At 46.8% G+C, this 25359-nt stretch overlaps 1 protein-coding gene across 2 annotated transcripts in view; it reads right to left on the minus strand.

Annotated features, from left to right (window-relative positions):
* LOC136610830 (adhesion G protein-coupled receptor E1-like) overlaps window positions 1-25359 on the minus strand; it is an 86605-nt gene that overhangs the window by 55905 nt on the left and 5341 nt on the right. For both annotated transcript variants that reach the window (XM_066590028.1, XM_066590026.1), the window contains exons 2-4: window positions 14424-14456; window positions 12030-12077; window positions 10261-10353 (exon numbers count right to left, since the gene is read on the minus strand). In XM_066590028.1, coding sequence (XP_066446125.1) covers window positions 10261-10353; window positions 12030-12077; window positions 14424-14456 — 174 coding nt within the window. The remainder of the gene's footprint in view (window positions 1-10260; window positions 10354-12029; window positions 12078-14423; window positions 14457-25359) is intronic.

Genomic DNA, 25359 nt, shown 5'->3' on the forward strand with positions numbered 1-25359 from the left:
GAACCTATTTTTATTTTGACTGGGCTGCCTCCAGGCCTAGTTACAAATTAAGCCACAGTAAGCCAAGCGATTAATGGGTTTCACCTGCCCTCTGGGTTGGTCATGGGCAATTTTTCTGGGGTACATTTGTACTGTCGGTACACCAATTTTTCGGGCCCTCGCCTACATTGTAATCCAAGTAATTTTTATGGGCTTCGCCTGCACTCATGGTACACCACTGTGTCTGGGGTTGGTCTACACTTTTGCTACAGAAATGTAACTCTGTTCTGCCTACCTTTACTTCTGCCACAGCAATGCTGCAGGGATCTGACTATACTTCTGCAACAGAAATGTAACTTCGGTCTGCCGATACTTCTGCTCCTGAAATGTTACCTTGGTTTGTGTATACTGTTACTACTGTAATGTTACTAATACTGGGCTCTGCCCATACTGCTTCAACGGAAATGTTACTGGGGCATGTCTATACTGCTATAACTGAAATGTAACTAATACTGGGCTCTGCCCATACTGCTTCTACGTAAATGTTACTGGGGCCTGTCTATACTGCTACTACTGAAATGTTACAAAAGCTGTGCTCTCCCTACACTGCTGCAAGGGAAATGTTAATCTGCTGCTTTGCCCATACTGCTTCTATGTAAATGTTACTGGGGTCTGACTATACTGCTACTACTGAAATGTTACAAATGCTGTACTCTCCCTATACTGCTGCAAGGGAAATGTGAATCTGCTGATTTGCCCATACTGCTTCTACGTAAATGTTACTGGGGCCTGTCTATACTGCTACTACTGAAATGTTACACATGCTGTACTCTCCCTATACTGCTGCAAGGGAAATGTGAATCTGCTGCTTTGCCCATACTGCTTCTACGTAAATGTTACTGGGGTCTGACTATACTGCTACTACTGAAATGTTACAAATTCTATGCTCTCCCTACACTGCTGCAAGGGAAATGTGAATCTGCTGCTTTGCCCATACTGCTTCTACGTAAATGTTACTGGGGTCTGACTATACTGCTACTACTGAAATGTTACAAATTCTATGCTCTCCCTACACTGCTGCAAGGGAAATGTGAATCTGCTGCTTTGTCCATACTGCTTCTACGTAAATGTTACTGGGGTCTGACTATACTGCTACTACTGAAATGTTACAAACACTATGCTCTCCCTACACTGCTGCAAGGGTAATGTGAATCTGCTGCTTTGCCCATACTGCTTCAACGTAAATGTTACTAGGGTCTGACTGTACTGCTACTACTGAAATGTTACAAATACTGTGCTCTCCCTATACTGCTGCAAGGGAAATGTGAATCTGCTGCTTTGCCCATACTGCTTCTACGTAAATGTTACTGGGGTCTGTCTATACTGTTACTACAACTGAAAAGTTACTGCACTCTGTCAATACTGCTGCAAATGAAATGTTACTGGGGTCAGCCTACACTGCTGCTACACGAGGGCAGGTGAAACCCATAAACATTTTTTAAAGATACAGCTCGCTGTTGCATAACTTGTAACAGAGCCCGGAGGCAGCCCTCCAAAAAAATTGGTTTCAGTTAAAGTATAAAAACTTTTGAAACTTTAAAAATTGTAAAAAAGTTTTAAACAGAGGCTTTGGGCCGCAGACAAATTGGCAGTTCAGCGTGATGACATGCTGTTTTAAGAGGAGGAGTAGGAGGAGTAATAATATCCGAGAGTGATTGACGAAGCTAATTCCCCTTTTTTTGTGGTGATAGAGGATGCATTTTTCTCCTGTTGTAGCGAAAAGAATCATTACGTTCCGCTGCTTTCTACCGTTGGAGAAGAGAAGTCTGGGGAAATCCAGGCTTTGTTCATCTTTATGAGTGTAAGCATGTCGGCGCTGGCAGTTGACAGGCGGGTACGCTTATCTGTGATGATTCCCCCACCTGCACTAAACACCCTCTCTGACAAGACACTAGCGGCAGGGCAGGCCAGCACCTCCTGGGCATACAGCGCAAGTTCGTGCCATGTGTCCAGCTTTGACACTCAATAGTTGTATGGAGCAGAGGCATCACGAAGGATGGTGGTACGATCGGCTACGTACTCCCTCACCATCTTTTTACAGTGCTCCCTCCGACTCAGCCTTGACTGGGGAGTGGTGACACAGTCTTGTTGAGGAGCCATAAAACTGGCAAAGGCCTTGGAGAGTGTTCCCCTGCCTGCGCTGAACATGCTGCCTGATCCCCGCGCCCCCTCTACTACTTGGCCCGCTGAACTGCGTCTTCTGCCACTAGCGCTGTCAGATGGGAACTTTATTATCACTTTTTCCACCAGGGCCCTGTGGTATTGCATCACTCTGGTACCCCTTTCCTCTTCGGGAATGAGAGTGGAAAGGTTCTCCTTATACCCAGTACTCAACACATTGCTGTCCTCACTAGGAGGATGACTTTCAGGATCCTCCTCCTCCTCTTCAGCCCATACACGCTGAACAGATGAGAGGCACGCTGCATGGGTATCCTCTGCAGTGTGGCCAGCTGTCTCTTCCCCCTCCTCCTCCTCCTGCAAAACGCGCTGAGATATAGACATGACAGGGGTCTGGCTATCAAGCAACATACTGTCATCCCCGTCTCCTGTTCCAACCGCAAAGTGTCGGCCTTTATGCTTAGCAGCGAACTTCTCAGCAGGCAAAGCAGTGGGATGGTAACGCTAATTATGGGCGCACTGCTGCTTACCATTTGGGTAGACTCCTCAAAGTTTCTGAGGACCTGGCAGATATCTGCCATCCATGCCCACTCCTCAGTAAAGAATTGCGGAGGCTGACAACCACTCCGCCGCCCATGTTGCAACTGGTATTCCACTATTGCTCTACGCTGCTCGTACAGCCTAGGGAACACGTGCAGCAAAGAATTCCAGCGTGTGGGCACGTCGCACAGCAGTCTGTGCTGTGGTAGCTGAAACTGATGTTGCAGGGTCCTCAGGGTGGCAGCGTCCGTGGTGGACTTGCGGAAATGTGTGCAAACGCGGCACACCTTGCTGAGCTGGTCAGACAAGTGGGGGTAGTTTTTCAGAAACCGCTGAACCACCAGATTGAAGACATGGGCCAGGCATGGCACGTGTGTGAGGCTGCCGAGCTGCAGAGCCGCCACCAGGTTACGGCCATTGTCACGCACGATCATGCCCGGTTGGAGGCTCAGCGGCGAAAGCTAGAAGTCGGTCTGCTTTGTCAGACCCTGCAGCAGCTCGGGGGTCATGTGCCTCTTGTCACCTAAGCTAATTAGTTTCAGCGCGGCTTGCTGGTGCTTGCCCACCGCTGTGCTGCCTCGCCGCACGATACCGACTGCTGGCGATGTGCTCACACTTCTTAATTTAGAGATAGAGTTGGCAGAGGAGGAGGAGGAGGGGAAGGGTTTGGAGGAGGTGGCATAAAATGCAGCAGATACCAGCACCGAGGTAGGACCCGCTATTCTGGGTGTGGATAGGATGTGAGCGGTCCCAGGCTCTGACTTAGTCCCAGCCTCCACCAAGTTCACCCAATGTGCCGTCAGGGAGATATAGTGGCCCTGCCCGCCTGTACTTGACCACGTGTCCGTGGTTAAGTGGACCTTCCCAGTAACTGCGTTGGTGAGGGCACGATTTATGTTGTGGGAGACGTGCTGGTGTAGGGCTGTGACAGCACACCGGGAAAAAAAGTGGCGACTGGGGACCGAGTAGCGCGGGACCACTGCAGCCATCATGTTTTTGAAAGCCTCCGTTTCCACAAGCCTGTACGGCAGCATCTCCAGGCTGATTAATTTGGCAATGTGCACATTTAAAGCTTGTGCGTGTGGGTGGGTGGCGGCGTATTTGCGCTTTCGCTCCAACGCTTGTGTTAGCGACAGCTGAACACTGCGCTGAAAGACATTGCTGGATGGAGTGGAGGACGGTGGAGGTGAGGGCGTGGGTGCAGGCCGGTAGGCGCTCGTGCCTGTGCCCTGGGAGGGGAGTGGATCTGTGTCGCAGGTTGGGTCACAGGGGAAGAGGCAGTGGTGTGACCCGGAGGCGGTGAATGGCCTTCGGCCCACCTTGTGGGGTGCTTGGCCATCATATGCCTGCGCGTGCTGGTGGTGGTGAGGCTGGTAGTGGTGGCTCCCCGGCTGATTTTGGTGCAACACAGGTTGCACAGCACTGTTCGTTGGTCATCCGCGCTCTCACTAAAAAACATTCACACCTTTGAGCACCTAGCCCTCTGCACGGAGGCTTGCCGCGAGGGGGTGCTTTGGGAAACAGTTGGGGGATTCTTCGCTCTAGCCCTGCCTCTACCCCTGGCCACTCCACTGCCTCTTCCAACCTGTCTTGCTGCTGAACTTGCCTCCCCCTCTGAAGCCCTGTCCTCAGTAGGCTTAGCAAACCAGGTGGGGTCAGTCACCTCATCGTCCAGCTGCTCTTCCTTTGAATCCTCTGTGCGCTCCTCCCTCGGACTTACTGCCCTAACTACTACCTCACTGACAGACAAGTGTGTCTCATCATCCTCATCCACAAAAAGCTCTTGAGACAGTTGCCGGAAGCCCCAAGCCTCATCACCCGGACTCCTGGAACTTTCCAAAGGTTGGGCATCGGTCACGACAAACTCCTCAGGTGAGAGAGGAACCGTTTTTTCCCACTCAGGGCAGGGACCGGAGAACAGTTCCTGGGAGTCTGCCTGCTCAGAAGATGTCATTTTCTTGGAGTGAGGAGGCTGGGGGGAAGGAGGAGCAGCCAGAGGATTCAGAGTTGCAGCAGTCCCTAGTCCGGGAGTAGTTGACTGCGTACAAGACTGGGTGGTCGATACATTGCTGGACGCGTTTTCTGCCATCCACGATAGCATTTGCTCGCACTGCTCAGTTTGTAATAAAGGCCTACCACGCGGACCCAAGAATAGAGCAGGACCCAAATAAATTACCCCACTGTACAGTGCTGACAACTGTGGCTAATTCACCGCACACAGAGACTTGTAGATAGCGGAGGCTCTATGCTGTGACTTGAAAAAATTAACCCGCTGTCTTGCGCTGATACCTAGGGGTAATTTACCACTCGCAGACACTTGTAGATAAGAGAGACTGTATGGAGTGGGAGAAGACTCTAAAGCCAGTGGATAGTGCTGGTAAGTGTGGCTATCTCAACCCCCCAAAGGAAAGGGTATTGTGAGACGCTCTGCACAGTTGCAGAGCTGAAATACTTTGCAGTAGCCTAGGAAATATTAAAGTGCTGCTTCACGGTGAGACCTCGGTGTAATGCACTGCAAGCTGAGAACGCTATAAGTGTAAGGCTGGGAACAGGCCTAGATGCGTAATAAAAAAAAAATTTGATGCACTACTGCTCCCAGCCAGCCTATAATGCAACTATAATGCATAAGGTGAGAAGTTGCCCTAAAAAGGACCATTGGGGTTATTGTACAGAAGATTACGACTGTAAAACTTTCCCTATATAGGCAGCTCTGTCCCTAAACTCTGCATAATACACTGCAAACTAAGAACGCTATAGCTGAAATACTTTGCAGTAGTCTAGGAAATATTAAAGTGCTGTTTCATGGTGAGACCTCGGTGTAATGCACTGCAGGCTGAGAACGCTATAAGTGAAAGTCTGGGAACAGGCCTAGACCACTTAAAGTACTCGTCAGTCACCTGATCTTGCCAGCGACTCACTACTGTGGGTGGGGGGGTGGAGGGCTGGCACATCACTGCAGGAAGTGGTAATGCCTTCCCCGCATGTTTATTGGCTAGAAAAAGGCGCTAAACATGCAGGAAAGGAAAATGCAATTGATTTGTGTACCGCGTAGTGTTCGTCTCGAGTAACGAGCATCTCGAGCACCCTAATACTCGAACGAGCATCAAGCTCGGACGAGTGTGCTCGCTCATCTCTAGTAATGAACTATTGTTTTTCCTTAAGCTACCAAAATTATTTTTGCTGTGTTTTTCTTTTTCTGTGACATATGGGGCTTTTTAAAAATATCTTTTTCACTGACTTTCCCCCCCGTTTTTTAGTTTTATTGGGGATAAAACGCAAAAAAAATGATTTTTTCCAACATTTCTTGTTATTTTTTTTTTGTAGTATATTTACGCTAAAATAAAGTACAGGAACGGGTTCCTCATTTTGTTTCAGACATTTTGATATATAATGTGTGGCTTTGGATTACAGGGCACATATAGTGACGGTTTTGGTTGGCTTATTTTCTTTCTTATGTGTATATTGTTGTTTTATTCTGTAATTATGTTACATCATGTAAGACCTCTGAGGGACATTCACATGTTTTGTTTTTTTCAATTTAATACTTTCGCACTGTAGTTGGGGCATCCATAGGAACCCCAGTTACAGGGGAAAACATCACCTGTAGTGACATTAGTCACTAGCAGAGCTGATCAGGGTCTATTAAGACCCTGCAGCTCTGCAATAGCAGGGAATCTTGGTGGTCACGTGACCTCTGGACTTCCGTGGGGGAAGAAACATTTCCACTTTCACTTTTAGTACATATCCCTCAATGCGTGATGTGTACTGAAGAAAGGAGGATGCAGAAAGGGTTAAAACCCCTTTCTCCCTCCTCTGGGTTATCAACTGTGACTAACAGCTGACAACTCGTCCTGCTTTTGATTTATTACAGAAGCAGAAGGCTTTAATCCCCGCCGTAATTTTACATACGGCTTGGCTTAAAGCCTGGGACCAAGCGCCATATATTTACATATAGTACTTGGTCCTAAATGGGTTACATATGCCTGTGCCCATTGGTCTGCAGAAAAGGATTTCTGAAGGACTTTTTTCCATTTAGAAATGAAGGTGTATACATGCGAGGTGGAAGAGGAGTTTAATTCTGCATAAGCTTTGGAAATACCCTTAACTTGTGTCCCATCACTATATAGAAAAGCTTCATATTTCGAGAGTGGTGTAGTTGTGGCAGGAGGAAACAATGCTAAGAAGTGTCGGAATTGTAGATATTTGTAGAATTCTTTATGTGGAAGAGAGAACATTTTGTGAAGTTTGGTGAATGATTTTAATATTGAATTCTCAAATAGGTCTTCTATTTTAAGAATGCCTCCAGTGCGTAAAGTAGGGAGATCTATAATTTGGATCACTTCTAAGGGGAGCTTTAGCATATGCAGAGGGGGATAGTTAAGGTGTGAAAATGCCTTCTTCCAAATGTATAGGGTAGCTTCTATTGTGGGAAAAGAAAAGGTAAGAAATTTTTTAGTGAGTCAAGAAACCCACAGCAACTGTTTAGGGTATTTGGACATTGTTTTATAACAGGCACTGGTAATACTTAAAGTGGTTGTGTAGTTAAAATAAGAAAATAATGCATACTCACCTGTCTTCGGCCCCTGGGGCACAGCTGACTGGGACCCACTGCCCATTCCCATCCTCCAAAACTGAAAGTCAGGTGACCACTACAGCCTATCAGAGGCTACAGCAGCACCGTCCCAAACACCTGGTATCATGGTGCTCAGGATGCTAGCACTGATATTGGGAGTTCGGAAAGCGACGCTGCAGCTTCTAATTGAGGAAAAGATGGAGCTCTTTTTTAAAGCTTGGCAAACCTGATCAACTTCCCGGTCTGCCTTTACTACTTCTTACTTGACAGGAATAAATAGAAAGTAAATGATGGGGGGTGTTGGGAAGGAAGGGGGGGGGGGGGGGCTGCTATGTTATTTTTCGAGCCATACAGCAAAAATGTAATAAATTTCTATTACTTATATTCAGCACCTTGTTTGGTTGCTTTTTGCTTTGCTTATTTCTTATTTTATATTGGAGTACCCTCTATGAGGGGAATCTAGGTATTAGGCCCAATGTCCACGGGTAGATTTTCATTATAAAATCCGCTCAGGAGATCCGCAGCTCTAGAAGCCCATAGGGATGTATTAGCATCCGTAGGGCAACTTAATGCATGCGGATGTGATTTTTTTTTTCCCCAGTGTGCGGAACGCACATGCACGAAGAAATCGCAGCATACTCCATTTTCCCATGGATCCCGCAGGTCCGTCTTCTATTGAAGTCAATGGAAGCCGTTCCCACAGCTGTCATTGTGGCTGTGCCGTGGATCCACGGGAGATCAGGAGATTTTTTAAAAAGTCATCACGGTGCATGCGCCTGGCATGCTGAGTGCATCCGCCGGGCAGAAGAAAGAAGATCCAACCGTGACAGTGGAGTGCCAGGCAGCGTCCGGACAGGTGAGTATAATGTCATTTTTGGACTTATGGCTACGGGTGGAAACCGCTGTGGGATTCCACCAGGTGTGCCCGTGAACATAAGGCCTTAGTGTACCATGTCTCCACCGGAACTATGAGTGGAGACATAAGTTGGGCGGCCTCAGTTACAGGGAACGCGCATGTCATGGGCAAAGCTAAAGATTGGCTCCTACAGACACACCTTCTCTCCTTCTCCTCCTCCTACTCCCTGTTCCTGCGCCGAAATGTGAAGAGCGGCAGCGGCAGCTGGTGAGCCCCTGCGGCCTATGACCCGCAAGAGAATGAAAGTGGAGATGCGAGTATGGTTCGCTGATGAGGAGGCCGGCGGAGAGAGCACACTACAGGCCGGAGAGGGGCGGCATTGATGGAGACATGAACACAGGCAGTGGGTCCGAGGCACGAGAGCAGAGATGCGAGTGGCTCGCTCAAAAGGGGGCCAGCAGGGAGAGCACACGGATACAGTGGGCTCAGCGCCAGGTCGGATACAGGGGCGGCAAGGATGCTTACAGCGGATACGGGCACGGCAGCGGTGATGCCAGTGTGGCTCGCTCCAAAGGAGGCCAGCGGGGAGAGCACATGGAGACAGCGAGGGGACACTCACAGCGGGTCCAGGTGGATGCTGTGGGCGTGACCTGGGCATTCCCTGTAACTCAAGGCTGCCACCCCATGTCTTCACCCATAGTTCGGTTGAAGACATGGTACACTAATATTGGGAATCTATTGGCTTCATAGCATGCTCTGCACTGCACAAATCTCCAATAAAGTTGTTTGAGAATAAATTTGCCTGTGGAGATATTGCAGGGACAATGAATACTTATCACAAAGGTTCCCCACAGATTACTCGGGGGTCACAACAAACTTGTTTTCAGGGAAAAAGCAGTGTAAAACCGAAAAACAAGGTGGGAGTTCGCCTTTAGGGTCACAGAGGGTCATGAACGACTAAACAGCTAACAACAACAACAAGGCTAAAAAGGGATTGTCCAAAGTGCCAACTCCTTAAAGCAGCAACTGTCATGAGACAGGAGCAAGTCAAAAGTGATTGTCTGGCCACTTAAAGGGGGTGTTCGGTTACCGAACAACATTGATTCAATGGCACCAAGTGTTGTAAAATAACAAACAGGGCAGTACTTACCTGTCTTCTGCCACTGTAACCCTGCTATCCTCCCAGTGATTGTTGTGGAAGATGAAGTCAGTAGAAGATAGCTGACCGCTGCAGCATTTCTATTCTGAGCTCCGAGCATCATGGTGCCAGAGGGGAATGGGCAGGGACGTTGCAGCCTCTGATTGACTGCAGCAGTCTGGTGACTTCTGCTGACACTATCTTCCATAACAATCACCAGGAGAACAGTGGAGCAATGGCTCTGGATCCCTACGGCAGAGGACAGGTAAGTACTGCTCCATTTGTTATTTTCAGTCACTTGGTGCTATTGAATCAATGTTATCCGGTAACTGGACAACTCCTTTAAATTTTTCAAAACACCATGAAGAATAGTGTAAAATAACAGACAGAGAAACACTCACTTAACCAATCCCTCACTATTCCCATAACTACATTTCTTGGGTTCCCTGACGGTCTCTTAACATGGTCATGTAACCTCTGCAGCCAGTCACTTCTTTATATTCCACAACACTTCTGCTGGATTCAACCCAACCAATCACTGTGAATCAGCCAATCCAAACAACCAATCAGGTTGCTGGAATTGTGAATCGGCCAACCCAAACAACCAATCAGGTTGTGAAATGAGCAGAAGTGTTGTGGAATATAGATATATGCGGTGGGGAACTCAATGCATTGAAATGGGAGTGGAGGGTTAGCATTTTATTAAAGTAGCTGGACAACCTCTTTAAGTAAATGAATCATTATGTAAATGGGGTAAAAACTAGTGAGCTCTAAGAGTTCATGGGGGTCCATAGAGCAGCTGAACTAAACAGATACAAGTGTGCTTATCAAGGGTTTATAATGTACAGAAATTATTTTGGAAATACCATATTGGGTCGTGTTTGCAAATAGATCGTATTGGAGTCGAAAGAATGTGATTCGTTGTTTTCCTTGATCCAAGGGTTTCTTAGGCTGGCGCATCCAATATTACTGAACCCAAACTTATTGTCACCTTACCTGCACATACATAGAGTCCATTTTCATTTAACCTAAGGACAGATCCACGTCTACAGGCACATGGGGAGGTGTTACCTTCTGTACTACAATATTCTGGAGAATAAAACATAAGGATCAGTGAGAGGCATGTAAAAATTGACAGTGTGCCTTGGGATGTGATATGGGAACTGAATGAACCTGGCACTCTTTCATGCTCTTGTGAGGCCTTTTCATCCTAAAAACTTTAGGCAACATTTCTGGAGATTATAAATGGCGGTGCTTAATTTATTAATGGAGTCTTTCAAGGTTGTAAGTATTAAGGTGCTGAGGTAGTATTCGCACTTGGGCCTTACTATACAAGGGTGCTGAAAGATGCCAGTATTATAGATGGCACATGGTAGGGTGGGGACCTGTGACAGATTTTGTTCATTGAGACAAAAATTGGTTCCAACTTACTACAAAATAATTGGACCCTACAAACATCCTAATTCAGTGCATTGTAATAATAAAATGAGGCATGGGGTAAGACGGCGCACATTACCAAGACACTCTCCACCCGGGTAAGTGATGGTCATCTTCTCCTTGACGTTGAAGTTGCGGTCACATGCACAGCTGTATCCTGAAGGGGTTAAAGAGGGTTTCCCAGACTATAATATTGATGGCCAATCTACAGGAAAAGTCAGCCGAATCTTCTTTCTTCATCACGGCATGCGCAGTGCTCTCTTTCTTTTTTTTGGAATCTCCGGTTTTCCCGTGGATCCAAGGCACCTCCACAGTGACAGCTGCGGGAGTGCCGCGGTGGGGATGGCTTCCATTGACTTAAATGAAAGCCGTCCTTGCGGGATCCGCAGGAAAATGAAGCATGCTGCGCTTTCTTCCCTTGCGCGCAATCTGCACGCTGGGAAAAAAAAAATAAAAAAAATCACATCCGCATGCATTAAATTGTCCTATGGATGCTAATGCATCTCTGTGGGCAGCTAGAGCTGCGGGTCTCCCGTGTGGGGGCCACGCGTGGATTTTTTAAATTAAAATCCACCCGTGGACTTTGGGCCAGACTCTAATCTTTTTAATTCATTGTTATTACAATATGTTTTACTACATATCAATGAATAGTTATTTTTATTTATTAAGGGGACGCAACTGTGGGTTTCAGCTTATGGCAAAGGCAGTGGTGGGATTGGTTGCAATTTAACCCTAGTGGGCCATTGAGCTGCCCAAACTTTTGTTCACATTATCAATAGTTTATTGCCAGGGGTCTCGCACTTGACATCCTCGAGAAAAAGGCAATGGCATTTGGGTGAGCGCCACGGCCTCTTCTCAGGTCTGTCATGTCATGTGCATTGGTCACATGGCTTGAAAGCAGCTCAGTACCATTCGAGTGACTGGGATTAAGCTGCTATACTAGACACGAGAAGAAAAGGAGGGGGGTGAGGAGGGAATAGACACAGATAAATGTCCCACAAGTCTTGGGGATACCATGAAACATTGGCCATCCCTTTCAATGTTATGCCCCACCTCCAGGACATTAACCCAGTGTGCTGGTAAAGATATGTTATGCCCCTCGCCATGCTTACTGGACCATGTATCTGGAAATCATCATGGTGGTCTGGGCCCAGATGGAGAAAAAAATATGGTAATACAGTTATTATGGCACAGTGTAGATTATAATTTCTTGGGTCACAGTTTATTCTATTTCTAGGGCATAGTGTATTCTAATTTATTTCTAGAAAACTCACACGAGAAGGGAAAAATTTACAAAATCACAGAAAAGTATGGCTATATTCACTTACCAAAATAGTCGTACAATGCAAATAGAACTTTAGATCCATAATTTTCCACTAGATAAAGAAAGACCAAATGCTAAAAAAGGTGCAAAGTACTGAATAACGCTCACATAACCAACCTACAGAGAGTCCTATGCCTGCATATAGATAAAGCATATTAAGGGCTCTTCCATACGAGGGCCCAAATTCAGCATGTAAAAAACTGTAAGCTCCTGTTAGTTCCTCCAGGGCTAGAGAGGACTCCCCAAGGGTATCCCACATAGCAGGGAAAGTGAGAGGGTGGGGCTAAAGCAGACTCCTTGATGGAATCTCCCATAGCAGGGAGAGAGAGGGCGGGGCTAGAGGTGATTCTATCAATGCACTCCGGCCACGTGATTGGTTTGGCCGGTCGTGCACTGATGCTGTCAGGCACCAGAGGACAGGAGTACAGGCAAGCAGAGGAGGAGACCAGAGAAACATACATGCAGTTGGTAAGTACTGTATGTATTTATATATGTTTAGCTGAGATAAGTTAAACCAGTGTCGTCCCCCAGAGTAGGGGCTCTCCAGCACTTTAATATCTGTCTCCTGTGGTGTGTATATCTATGTACTGTTGAATGTGATAGACTATGTGTTGGTATGTGTACTAGCTTTGTCTGTTAGGTCATTGTCTGGTGTCTGTGTTATCCCAACCCTATGTGTCTTGTCAGTCACCCTAAGTAGGCCTAGGTAGATCACCTCATAGCTTGGGATTGGTTAAGAGACTAACTATAAAAAGCCAGGGCATGGGGCAAATCAAAAAGGAGAGAAGCTGAGAGGAGAACAGAAGGGAAAAAGAAGAGATAAAAAGTAAGCAGAAAATGGAGAGTTTAAGTGGAGCTTAAGCAAGCTGGGCTCAAGTCAAGCTCTGCAGGACACAGTGGAGTCTTTTTCATCCCTGCTGGAAGAGCAGTTCCCTTGGAACTCAGAGGAAAAATAGCAAGTTCAAGTTATAGCCATACAGAGGAGCCCTCTGATAACTTAGACTGATGGGCGCATCTTCCAGAATGGAGAAAGAGTAAGAAATTGGTACCTGTGTTTGCTGTTAACATCTAATTTTCTAAACTGTTGGAGTTACTACTAATTGAAAAACTGCAAAGTTGGAACTGTTATTGAAATTTTTTGCAGGTCTAGAGTAAACTGTGTACCTTTGGTTTATGTTAACAAAGCTGATTTAGACTCTTTATTTTTAACCCAACAAGATCATTCCCACTCAAAAGGTACTGGCGTCACGACAACATTTCAAATTCACCCAATATTGTTACTGTTATCACTATTATCCAGGTTAGGGAGCTTTTACACCTGCACTGGGGGGATTCTGCTTTCCTATTTTGTTCAGAAAGCAGGGAAGGGGAATCCCTGCGGCTGGACAGAATCGAACAGCGCTGGTTTGACTCCATTGTCTATAATGGTGTCCGTCCGCTTTCCGGCCAGCTGCTTGGCTTTTGGACGGAAGAAAAAGTGCTGCATGTATGCAGCGGTTTTTCTTTCAGTATTTTGAGCAAGATCTGTGACGGACTCTCCAGACAGTGGTTTCCGATGCACATGTGAAACTGGTTTTACTCCAGCATGGTCGATATCACTGTATAAAGGAGATTTATATATTTCTCCCTGTATATAGTGATATGGACCATGCTGGTATAACCTGGGTATCTCCTGTATATGATTGCACAGTTTACACACAATTAACCCCTTGAAGACTGTTTTCGTTGTGTTGGAGGAAAACGGAGTACCCGAAGGAAAGCCACGCAAACAGCGGGAGAACATGAAAACTCCATGCAGTTGTTGTCCTTGGTAGGATTTGAACCCAGCGCTGGAAGGCTACAGTGCTAACCACTGAGCCAGCGCGCTGCCCAATCACATACCTAAATCACATCCCCATATTCCAGGATAACTGATCATAAAGTGTTTACATCTGATTGGTTTATGGATATGGGGGTTCCTAATCTACACTAACGTTTTCCGTTTCTTTTCATCTGTTTATACAACAGGAACATCCTGGCATGAGCTAAGTAGTACATTAAAGGGGACAGTTCAGGCCACCTTACATATCTGACATAGTATAAACTTTTTTCCCCCATATTAATAATTCTGAAGTAGATTTTCCTATAATTCTTCATTTTTCTGTTCCTCTGTTATTCCTTTTGGTAGAGTATTCCTAAACTGACAACCAGGAGTTATAAACCAGCTTGTCAATGGGGCGTGTTTCTATAGGAGTCTGGAATTGTTCAATGATCCTAAGATATGTATATACACCCCAGTCACTCACACTCCATATACAACCAGCGTCTCTTTGTCTATTACACCCTACAAATCCTTCCAACATATCACCCCTTTACGCATCCAATGTTATTTTAACCTTTTATTTCCCTTGTGATTTACCTCTCGCTGTACAGCAGTTCAAGAAGAGGAACCCTAAGGAAGAAATAATCTGTTACATACAGGTTTTATGGTTCAATAAGCAACCTTAAAGCAAACATGTCATCAGAAAATAACCTATTATATAAATCACATTTTTATGTAAAATATAATTCGTTATGAATTTTTTTTTATGCTTTTAACTTTTGGTCACAATCTGTATTTAAAAAAAAGAAAATCCTAAAATCCTGCATTTTTCACACGGACCACAGAGATTAATACCACAGTTGTGGCCAATAGTTTTAAGATTGACACAAATTTGGGTTTTCACAAAGTTTGCTGCTTCATTGTTTTTAGATCTTTTAGTCTGATTTTTTTATGGTTACTGAACTACAATAATAAGCATTTCATATGTTTTTAAATGTTCATTGATAAATACTAGAGATGAGCGAACGTACTCGTCCGAGCTTGATGCTCGTTCGAGTATTAGCGTGTTCGAGATGCTCGTTATTCGAAACGAGCACCACGCGATGTTCGAGTTACTTTCACTTTCATCTCTGAGACGTTAGCGCGCTTTTCTGGCCAATAGAAAGACAGGGAAGGCATTACAACTTTCCCCTGCGACGTTCAAGTGAGTGGCTGGCGAGATCAGGTGTCACCCGAGTATATAAATCGGCCCCTCCCGCGGCTCGCCACAGATGCATTCAGACATAGCTCAGGGAAAGTGCTGCTGATGCTGGAGCTGCTATAGGGAGAGTGTTAGGAGTTATTTTAGGCTTCAAGAACCCCAACGGTCCTTCTTAGGGCCACATCTGACCGTGTGCAGTACTGTTGAGGCTGCTTTTTGCAGTGTTGCACATTTTTTTTTTTGTATATCGGCCGTGCAGGGCATTGCGTCCAGAGCATTCCGTCCTGCAGTAATTTTACATAGTCCAGGGCCAGTAGTGGTGAGGCAGAGACAGAAGATATATACAGTCTATATAGGCAGTAGGCTTTTCCAAAAAAATTTGGGAAAAAAAATCTATTTGGGCTGCCTGTGACCGTCCTCAGTGTACTGTGTCTCTGCTGGGGGTAGTTGTCCTAATTCATACGCAGCCAGCTAAGTGTTACAGCAGGCTTGCGCAAAATTCTTTCCTGGCTCTGCGTTGCCCGTCACATCACCGCTGTATTCCTGTCCAGAGTGAAACAGTCTGCAGTAATTTTACATAGTCCAGGGCCAGTAGTGGTTAGGCAGGGACAGAAGACATATACAGTCTATATAGGCAGTGGGCTTTTCCAAAAAAAATTGGGAAAAAAAATCTATTTGGGCTGCCTGTGACTGTCCTGAGTGTACTGCGTCTCTGCTGGGGGTAGTTGTCCTAATTCATACGCAGCCAGCTAAGTGTTACAGCAGGCTTGCGCAAAATTCTTTCCTGGCTCTGCTGTGCGTTCCGTAAGCGAAGTCAGCCTCCAACCACAGGCCAATAAGCGGCACATTTAATTACAGCGTTCTGTTTCTGCACTACTGGTAATACACCATGCTGAGGGGTAGGGTTAGGCCTAGAGGACGTGGACGTGGACGCGGGCGAGGAAGCGGAGGCCCAAGTCAGGGTGTTGGCACAGGCCGAGCTCCTGATCCAGGTGTATCGCAGCCGACTGCTGCGGGATTAGGAGAGAGGCACGTTTCTGGCGTCCCCACATTCATCTCACAATTAATGGGTCCACGCGGTAGACCTTTATTAGAAAATGAGCAGTGTGAGCAGGTCCTGTCGTGGATGGCAGAAAGTGCATCCAGCAATCTATCGACCACCCAGAGTTCTGCGCCGTCCACTGCTGCAACTCTGAATCCTCTGGCTGCTGCTCCTCCTTCCTCCCAGCCTCCTCACTCCATTACAATGACACATTCTGAGGAGCAGGCAGACTCCCAGGAACTGTTCTCGGGCCCCTGCCCAGAATGGGCAGCAATGGTTCCGAATCCTCTCTCACTGGAGGAGTTTGTCATGACCGATGCCCAACCTTTGGAAAGTTCCCAGGGTCCGGGGGATGAGGCTGGGGACTTCCGGCAACTGTTTCAAGAGCTTTCAGTGGGTGAGGAGGACGAAGACGATGAGACACAGTTGTCTATCACTCAGGTAGTAGTAATTGGAGTAAGTCCAAGGGAGGAGCGCACAGAGGATTTGGAGGAAGAGCAGCAGGACGATGAGGTGACTGACCCCACCTGGTTTGCTACGCTTACTGAGGACAGGTCTTCAGAGGGGGAGGCAAGGGCAGCAGCAGGGCAGGTTGGAAGAGGCAGTGCGGTGGCCACGGGTAAAGGCAGGGCCAGACCGAATAATCCACCAACTGTTTCCCAAAGCGCCCGCTCGCGCCATGCCACCTTGCAGAGGCCGAGGTGCTCAAAGGTCTGGCAGTTTTTCACTGAGAGTGCAGACGACCGACGAACAGTGGTGTGCAACCTGTGTCGCGCCAAGATCAGCCGGGGAGCTACCACCACCAGCCTCACCACCACCAGCATGCGCAGACATATGATGGCCAAGCACCCCACAAGGTGGGACGAAGGCCTTTCACCGCCTCCGGTTTGCACCACTGCCTCTCCCCCTGTGCCCCAACCTGCCACTGAGATCCAACCCCCCTCTCAGGACACAGGCACTACCGTCTCCCGGCCTGCACCCACACGCTCACCTCCGCTGTCCTCGGCCCCATCCACCAATGTCTCTCAGCGCACCGTCCAGCCGTCGCTAGAGCAAGTGTTTGAGCGCAAGCACAAGTACGCCGCCACGCACCCGCATGCTCAAGCGTTAAACGTGCACACAGCAAAATTTATCAGCCTGGAGATGCTGCCATATAGGGTTGTGGAAACGGAGGCTTTCAAAGGTATGATGGCTGCGGCGGCCCCACGCTACTCAGTTCCCAGTCGCCACTACTTTTCCCGATGTGCTGTCCCAGCCCTGCACGGCCACGTCTCCCGCAACATTGTACGCGCCCTCACCAACGCGGTTACTGCCAAGGTCCACTTAACAACGGACACGTGGACAAGCACAGGCGGGCAGGGCCACTATATCTCCCTGACGGCACATTGGATGAATTTAGTGGAGGCTGGGACAGAGTCAGAGCCTGGGACCGCTCACATCCTACCCACCCCCAGAATTGCAGGCCCCAGCTTAGTGGTGGTATCTGCGGCGGTGTATGCTTCCTCCACTAAACCACCCTCCTCCTCCTCCTCCTCCTCCTCCGCAACCTGTGTCTCGCAATCAAGATGTGTCAGCAGCAGCACGTCGGCAGCAGTCGGTGTCGCGCCACGTGGCAGCACAGCGGTGGGCAAGCGTCAGCAGGCCGTGCTGAAACTACTCAGCTTAGGAGATAAGAGGCACACGGCCCACGAACTGCTGCAGGGTCTGACAGAGCAGACTGACCGCTGGCTTGCGCCGCTGAGCCTCCAACCGGGCATGGTCGTGTGTGACAACGGCCGTAACCTGGTGGCGGCTCTGCAGCTCGGCAGCCTCACGCACGTGCCATGCCTGGCCCACGTCTTTAATTTGGTGGTTCAGCGGTTTCTGAAAAGCTACCCACGCTTGTCAGACCTGCTCGGAAAGGTGCGCCGACTCTGCGCACATTTCCGCAAGTCCCACACGGACGCTGCCACCTTGCGCACCCTGCAACATCGGTTTCATCTGCCAGTGCACCGACTGCTGTGCGACGTGCCCACACGGTGGAACTCTACGCTCCACATGTTGGCCAGGCTCTATGAGCAGCGTAGAGCTATAGTGGGATACCAACTCCAACATGGGCGGCGCAGTGGGAGTCAGCCTCCTCAATTCTTTACAGAAGAGTGGGCCTGGTTGGCAGACATCTGCCAGGTCCTTGGAAACTTTGAGGAGTCTACCCAGATGGTGAGCGGCGATGCTGCAATCATTAGCATCACCATTCCTCTGCTATGCCTCTTGAGAAGTTCCCTGCAAAGCATAAAGGCAGACGCTTTGCGCTCGGAAACAGAGCCGGGGGAAGACAGTATGTCGCTGGATAGTCAGAACACCCTCCTGTCTATATCTCAGCGCGTTGAGGAGGAAGAGGAGGAGCAGCATGAGGAGGATGAGGAGGAGGGGGAAGAGACAGCTTGGTCCACTGCTGAGGGTACCCATGCTGCTTGCCTGTCATCCTTTCAGCGTGTATGGCCTGAGGAGGAGGAGGAGGAGGATCCTGAAAGTGATCTTCCTAGTGAGGACAGCCATGTGTTGCGTATAGGTACCCTGGCACACATGGCTGACTTCATGTTAGTATGCCTTTCTCGTGACCCTCGCGTTACACGCATTCTGGCCACTACGGATTACTGGGTGTACACACTGCTCGACCCACGGTATAAGGAGAACCTTTCCACTCTCATACCCGAAGAGGAAAGGGGTTCGAGAGTGATGCTATACCACAGGACCCTGGCGGACAAGCTGATGGTAAAATTCCCATCCGACAGCGCTAGTGGCAGAAGGCGCAGTTCCGAGGGCCAGGTAGCAGGGGAGGCGCGGAGATCAGGCAGCATGTACAGCACAGGCAGGGAAACACTCTCTAAGGCCTTTGACAGCTTTCTGACTCCCCAGCAAGACTGTCACCGCTCCCCAGTCAAGGCTGAGTCGGCGGGAGCACTGTAAAAGGATGGTGAGGGAGTACGTAGCCGATCGCACGACCGTCCTCCATGACGCCTCTGCCCCCTACAACTACTGGGTGTCGAAGCTGGACACGTGGCCTGAACGCGCTGTATGCCCTGGAGGTGCTTGCTTGTCCTGCGGCTAGCGTCTTGTCAGAGAGGGTGTTTAGTGCGGCTGGGGGAATCATCACGGATAAGCATACCCGCCTGTCAACCGACAGTGCCGACAGGCTTACACTCATAAAGATGAACAAAGCCTGGATTTCCCCAGACTTCTCTTCTCCACCAGCGGACAGCAGCGATACCTAAACAATACGTAGGCTGCACCCGCGGATGGAAGCATCGTTCTCTATCACCATCAAAAACGGGGACCTTTTAGCTTCATCAATCTGTGTATTCTATTCATCCTCCTCCTCCTGCTCCTCCTCCTGAAACCTCATGTAATCACGCCGAACAGGCAATTTTTCTTAGGCCCACAAGGCTCAGTCATTTTACTTTAGTAAACAATTTTTATACGTTTCAATGCTCATTAAAGCGTTGAAACTTGCACCTGGACCAATTTTTATTTTAACTGGGCTGCCTCCAGGCCTAGTTACCAATTAAGCCACATTAACCAAAGCGATTAATGGGTTTCACCTGCCCTCTTGGTTGGGCATGGGCAATTTTTCTGAGGTACATTAGTACTGTTGGTACACCAATTTTTTGGGGCCCTCGCCTACAGTGTAATCCAATTAATTTTTTGCCCACCTGCATTAAAGCTGACGTTTCATCAGCTGTGCTGGGCACTGCAATGGGATATATTTATGTACCGCCGGTGGCTTCCTGGCACCCACCCATGCTGTCGGTCCACACGGAGTTGTAACGGCATGTGTCCACTTCTAAAGAACCCCAGTCTGACTGGGGCATGCAGTGTGGGCCGAAGCCCACCTGCATTAAACATGACATTACCTCAGCTGTGATGGGCAATGCAATGGGATATTTTTATGTACCGCCGGTGGTCTTCCTGGCACCCACCCATGCTGTCGGTCCACACGGAGTTGTAACTGCATGTGTCCACTTCTAAAGAACCCCAGTCTGACTGGGGCATGCCGTGTGGGCCGAAGCCCACCTGCATTAAACACGACATTACCTCAGCTGTGATGGGCAATGCAATGGGATATATTTATGTACCGCCGGTGGCTTCCTGGCACCCACCCATGCTGTCGGTCCACAGGGACTTCACAATAGGGAGTTGTACCTGCCTGTGTCTATGAATTAAAAACCCCGGTCAGGTTGGGGCATGCAGTGTGGGCCGAAGCCCACCTGCATTTAATCTGACGTTAGCTCTGCTGTCCAGGGCACTGCAATGGGATACATTTATGTACAGCCGGTGGGTTCCAGGGAGCCACCCATGCTGTGGGTGCACACGGAATTCCCATTGCGGAGTTGTACCTGCCTGTGACTATTTATAAAAAACCCCGGTCTGACTGGGGCATGCAGACACCTTGACAGAATGAATAGTGTGTGGCACATAGGTTCCCCATTGCTATGCCCACGTGTGCAGCTCCTGATGGAGGTGGCACAGGATTGGATTTCTCATTGCTTCTGTACAGCATCGTGGGCTATCGCCCAGCCCCTTTTAAAGAGGGTCGCTGCCTAGCCGTGCCAACCCTCTGCAGTGTGTGCCTGCGGTTCCTCCTCATGGCAGACACACTTATAAATAGACATGAGGGTGGTGTGGCATGAGGGCAGCTGAAGGCTGCGCAGGGACACTTTGGTGTGTGCTGTGGACACTTGGTCGTGCGGGGGGGGGGGGGGGCGGGGGTCAGCTTGTAACCCAGGAGAAGTGGCAGCGGAGTGTCATGCAGGCAGTGATTGTGCTTTGTTGGAGGTAATGTGGTGCTTAGCTAAGGTATGCATTGCTAATGAGGGCTTTTCAGAAGTAAAAGTTGTTGGGAGGGGGGGGGCCCACTCTTGCTGCTATTGTGGCTTAATAGTGGGACCTGGGAACTTGAGGTGCAGCCCAACATGTAGGCCTCCGCCTGCCCTATCCGTTACTGTGTCGTTCCCATCACTTTCTTGAATTGCCCAGATTTTCACAAATGGAAACCTTAGCGAGCATCGGCGATATACAAAAATGCTCGGGTTTCCCATTGACTTCAATGGGGTTCGTTATTCGAAACGAACTCTCGAGCATCGCGATAATTTCGTCCCGAGTAACGAGCACCCGAGCATTTTGGTGCTCGCTTATCTCTAATAAATACATCAAGTTTAGGCAAAGATTCGATACTTACAGTGTTGACCATTATTTTTCAAGATTTCGGCAATTCGTCCTGGCGTGCTGGATATCAGCTTCTCGGGCAAATCTTGACTGATGGCAACCCATTCCTGCCTAATCAGTGCTTGGAATTATTACAATTTCTGTGTTTTTGTTTGTCTGCTCACTTTTTGAGATCTAGGGAGTTTCCTGGCCATGGACACAAAATTTCAATGTTTTGTTCACCAAGCCACTTAGTTATCACTTTTGCCTTGTGACATGATGCTCTATCATGCTGGAAAAAACATTGCTCATAGAATTATATAGTTGGAAAGGACTTCCTGGATCATCGAATCCAACCCACTGTTCAATGCAGGACTCACTAAATCATCCCATCCCCAAATTGCTCCTGGATATTTTGGAGAAGTTGCTCTTAGAGGATGTTTATATACCATTCTTTATTCATGGCAGTGTTCTGTAAAACTGTAAGTGAGCCCACTTCCTTGTATGAAAAGTTACCCCACACATGAATGGGCTCAGGATGCTTTACTGTTGACATGACACAGGACTCATGGTAGCGCTCATCTTTTCTTCTCCAGACAATCATTCCTTCAGATGTCCCAAACATTTTGAAGGGGGTTTCATCAGAGAAAATAATCCTGTAGCTGAATCCTCTTTAAGAGATGCTCCTGGAATTTGTTGTACTTTTTTGAGTGCCCTGAAGCCTTCTTCACAACGATTGAAAGTTCCCTTTGGGAGTTTTTGATGATCCAATAGATGGTTTACTTAGGGGAGATCGTACAAGCAGCAATGTGCTTGCCTGTAAATCCCTTTGGATGTAAAGCAACCATGACTGCATGTTTCCTTGGAGGTAACCATGGTTAGCGGAAAACAATGATTTCAAACACAATCCCCATTTTAAAGCCACCAGTTCTAATAATTTAATCCGCATGACAGAGTGATATCAGTTGCCTTGTCCTCGTTAACAATTTCTCCTGAGCTAACGAGAAGATCACTGAAATGATGTTAGCATTATGTCATTTTGTTGCAGGGCTGAAATTCAGTTTTAGGTTTCTGTTAATAAGTTAATTTTCATCGCAAGGAATGACTTTGCAATTTCTTGCAAATTATCTGATCACTCCTTCATAAAAATCTATAGTTAATGCCAATTGCCACTATAAAACCTGAAGCAGCAAACGTTGTGAAAACCAAAATTTGTGTCAGTTATGTAGATAGCATAGGATCAACCATTCACAATGGGTGATCAGATGTTAACTATCCAGACCGTTGTTGGGAATCTCTATCCAACAAATTCTTATCCGCTCTTGCTGACAACTTTATCTTCCAAAAGGTAGAAGAGAAAAAAGTAAAAGTAATACCTAATTGTTACCAACAGGGAGGGAATGGTTGGGGAAGTACGGGTGGCTGGGTCCTTAGGAGGCAGTGATCATGCTATCCTTGAATTTTGGATAAAAAGGGGAGGAAGACCTGAGAAAACTCAGACCTCAAGGTTGGATTAAAGAAGTGGAGATTTCAATGAACTCAGAAAGAGGATAGTAAGAATGCAATGGCTGGATGTTCTTAAGGACAGAAATGCCCACGAAGGTTAGGAAATATTGTGAAATGAGATTCTCAAAGCACAATCGTTAACAATCCATAAAAGAAGGAAGAATGGGAAGCATTTTAAGAAACCAGGATCGAAGAAAACAGAACTTGCAGTCATGATAAAAAGGAAGAAAAATATGTTTATCAAATGGAAAGAGGGGAGAATATCTAGAGAAGAATATAATGCAGTCTGCAGAAAGTGTACGGCAAGTATCAGAAAAACTAAAGCTAATAATGAATTGAGGCTTGCAACAGAGGTCAGAAGCAAAAAAAGGATTGTGGGGGATGTCAAAAGCAAAAGAAAAGTCAAAGATGCTATTGGATGCCTACGAGAGGAAAATGGTGAATTGGTTAAGAATGATGTTCAGAAGGCTGAACTTTTAAATTTCTTTTTTGTATCTGTTTTCTCTCAGAAAGTAGATGGAACAGGAACTGATCTTCTCTTGCTATTATCTATAAGCAGACAGATGGTGAGGGAACACTTAGCTAACTTAAATGAATTCAAGTCTCAAGGTCCAGATGAATTACATCCTATGATACTAAAGGAAGCAGCGGAGGTAATTACTGATCCACGCGCGATAATCTTTGAAAATCCCTGGAGAACAGGAGAAATTTCAGAAGATTGGAAAAGGGCAAATGTTGTTCCTATCTTCACAAAAGGAAAGAAGGTGGATCCAGGAAACTTCAGGCCTGTGAGCCTGACTTCTATACCAGGAAAGATCCTAAACAAATTAATAAACAGCATGTATGCAAGTACTTGCATAAAAATGTAGTAATTAAGCAGAGCCAGCATGGCTTTGTAACAAACAAGTCAAGCCAGACAAATCTAACTTCCTTCTATGAGAGAATCACTGACTGGGTTGATCTGGGAAATGTGGTGGATATAGTGTATCTTGACTTTAGTAAAGTATTTGACAAAGTATCTCATACCATATTTATTAAAAAAATAACCAAATATGGGAAGGACAAGTCAACTGTTAGGTGGATTCACAACTGGCTTAGTGATCGTACTCAAAGAGTTGTCATAAATGGCTGCGCATCCAACTGGAAGACTGTATCAAGTGAGGTACCACAAGGCTCTGTCCTAGGCCCATTGTTTAATATTTTATAAATGATCCGGAGGAGGGAATTGATGGGAAACTGATCAAATTTGCAGATAACACAAAGCTAAGAGGGATAGCTAACACTAGGGAAGAGAGAGAGAGAGAGAGTATTCAAAAAGATCTATAAAAGCTTGAACAGTGGGCGGTGACTAACAGAATGGTATTTAACAAAAAGAAATGCAAAGTCCTACATCTAGGGAAAAAAAATTGAAAAAAAAAAAATCACATACAGAATAGGAGGAATTGGGCTAAGAAGCACATGTGAAAAAGATCTGGGTATACTAATAGATCATAGACTGAACATGAGTCAACAATGTGATGCAGCAGCCAAAAAGGCAAACACAATTCCGGGATGTATTAAGAGACGCATAGTGTCTTGACGATGTGAAGTAATTATCCCCTTCTAGTCTTTCTTAGTCAGACCTCATCTGGAATCCTGTGTCCAGTTCTGGGATCCGCACTTTAAAAAAGACATAGACAAACTAGAGCAAGTTCAGAGAAGAGTTACCAAGATGATGAGCGGTTTGCAAATCATGTCCTATGAGGAACAGTTAAAGGATCTGAGAATGTTTAGCTGGCAAAAAAGAAGGCTGAGAGGAGACTTAATAGCGGTCTACAAATATCTGAAGGGCTGTCACAGTGCAGAGGGATCAGCCCTATTTTCATTTGCACAAGGAAAGACTAGAAGAAATGGGATGAAACTGAAAGGGAGGAGACACAAATTAGATATTAGAAAAAACTATCTGACAATGAGGGTGATCAATGAGTGAAACAGGTTACCACGGGAGGTGGTGAGTTCTCCTCCATGGAAGTGTTCAAACAAAGGCTGGACAAATATCTGTCTGGGATGATTTAGTAAATCCTGCACTGAGCAGTGGTTTGGACCAGATGACCCTGGAGGTCCCTTCCAACTCTACAATTCTATGATTCTATGATCTATGATTCTCTGACTATCTACTCCCCTTTCTAAATGCTCAGGCAAGATGGCCAGTTTTCCTAAACCAAACTTAGGTCCCCAAAGTTTTGTATGTTGATGTAAGTTTGATTCAGTTGGAACATTGGTGGGATGGAAGGGGTGTATTAGCATTAGCCTGATAGATGCTATATGTATTATTAAAAGTGATATGAACTCCTATTCACACCCAGTAGGAGATTCTCAGAGGGACTACTGTATTTTTGTGTTTTTTTTTTTAAATGCCCACCTGGTTCGATGCAACAAGGTAGGAAATAAATTACAGTATATCAAATTCTGTTCATACACACATAACATCTGATATGCAAAAATGATATGCAAAATCTAACCATACAGTCCCAAGAGAGAAAGAAAACTGAGTCTTACAAAAAGAATGTTTCAGAAAAACAATAAATTTAATTTTATGCATATTTTATTTCATTTCTTCC

This window comes from Eleutherodactylus coqui, chromosome 2, assembly GCF_035609145.1.
Source record: "Eleutherodactylus coqui strain aEleCoq1 chromosome 2, aEleCoq1.hap1, whole genome shotgun sequence".
Classification (NCBI taxonomy): Eukaryota; Metazoa; Chordata; class Amphibia; order Anura; family Eleutherodactylidae; genus Eleutherodactylus; species Eleutherodactylus coqui.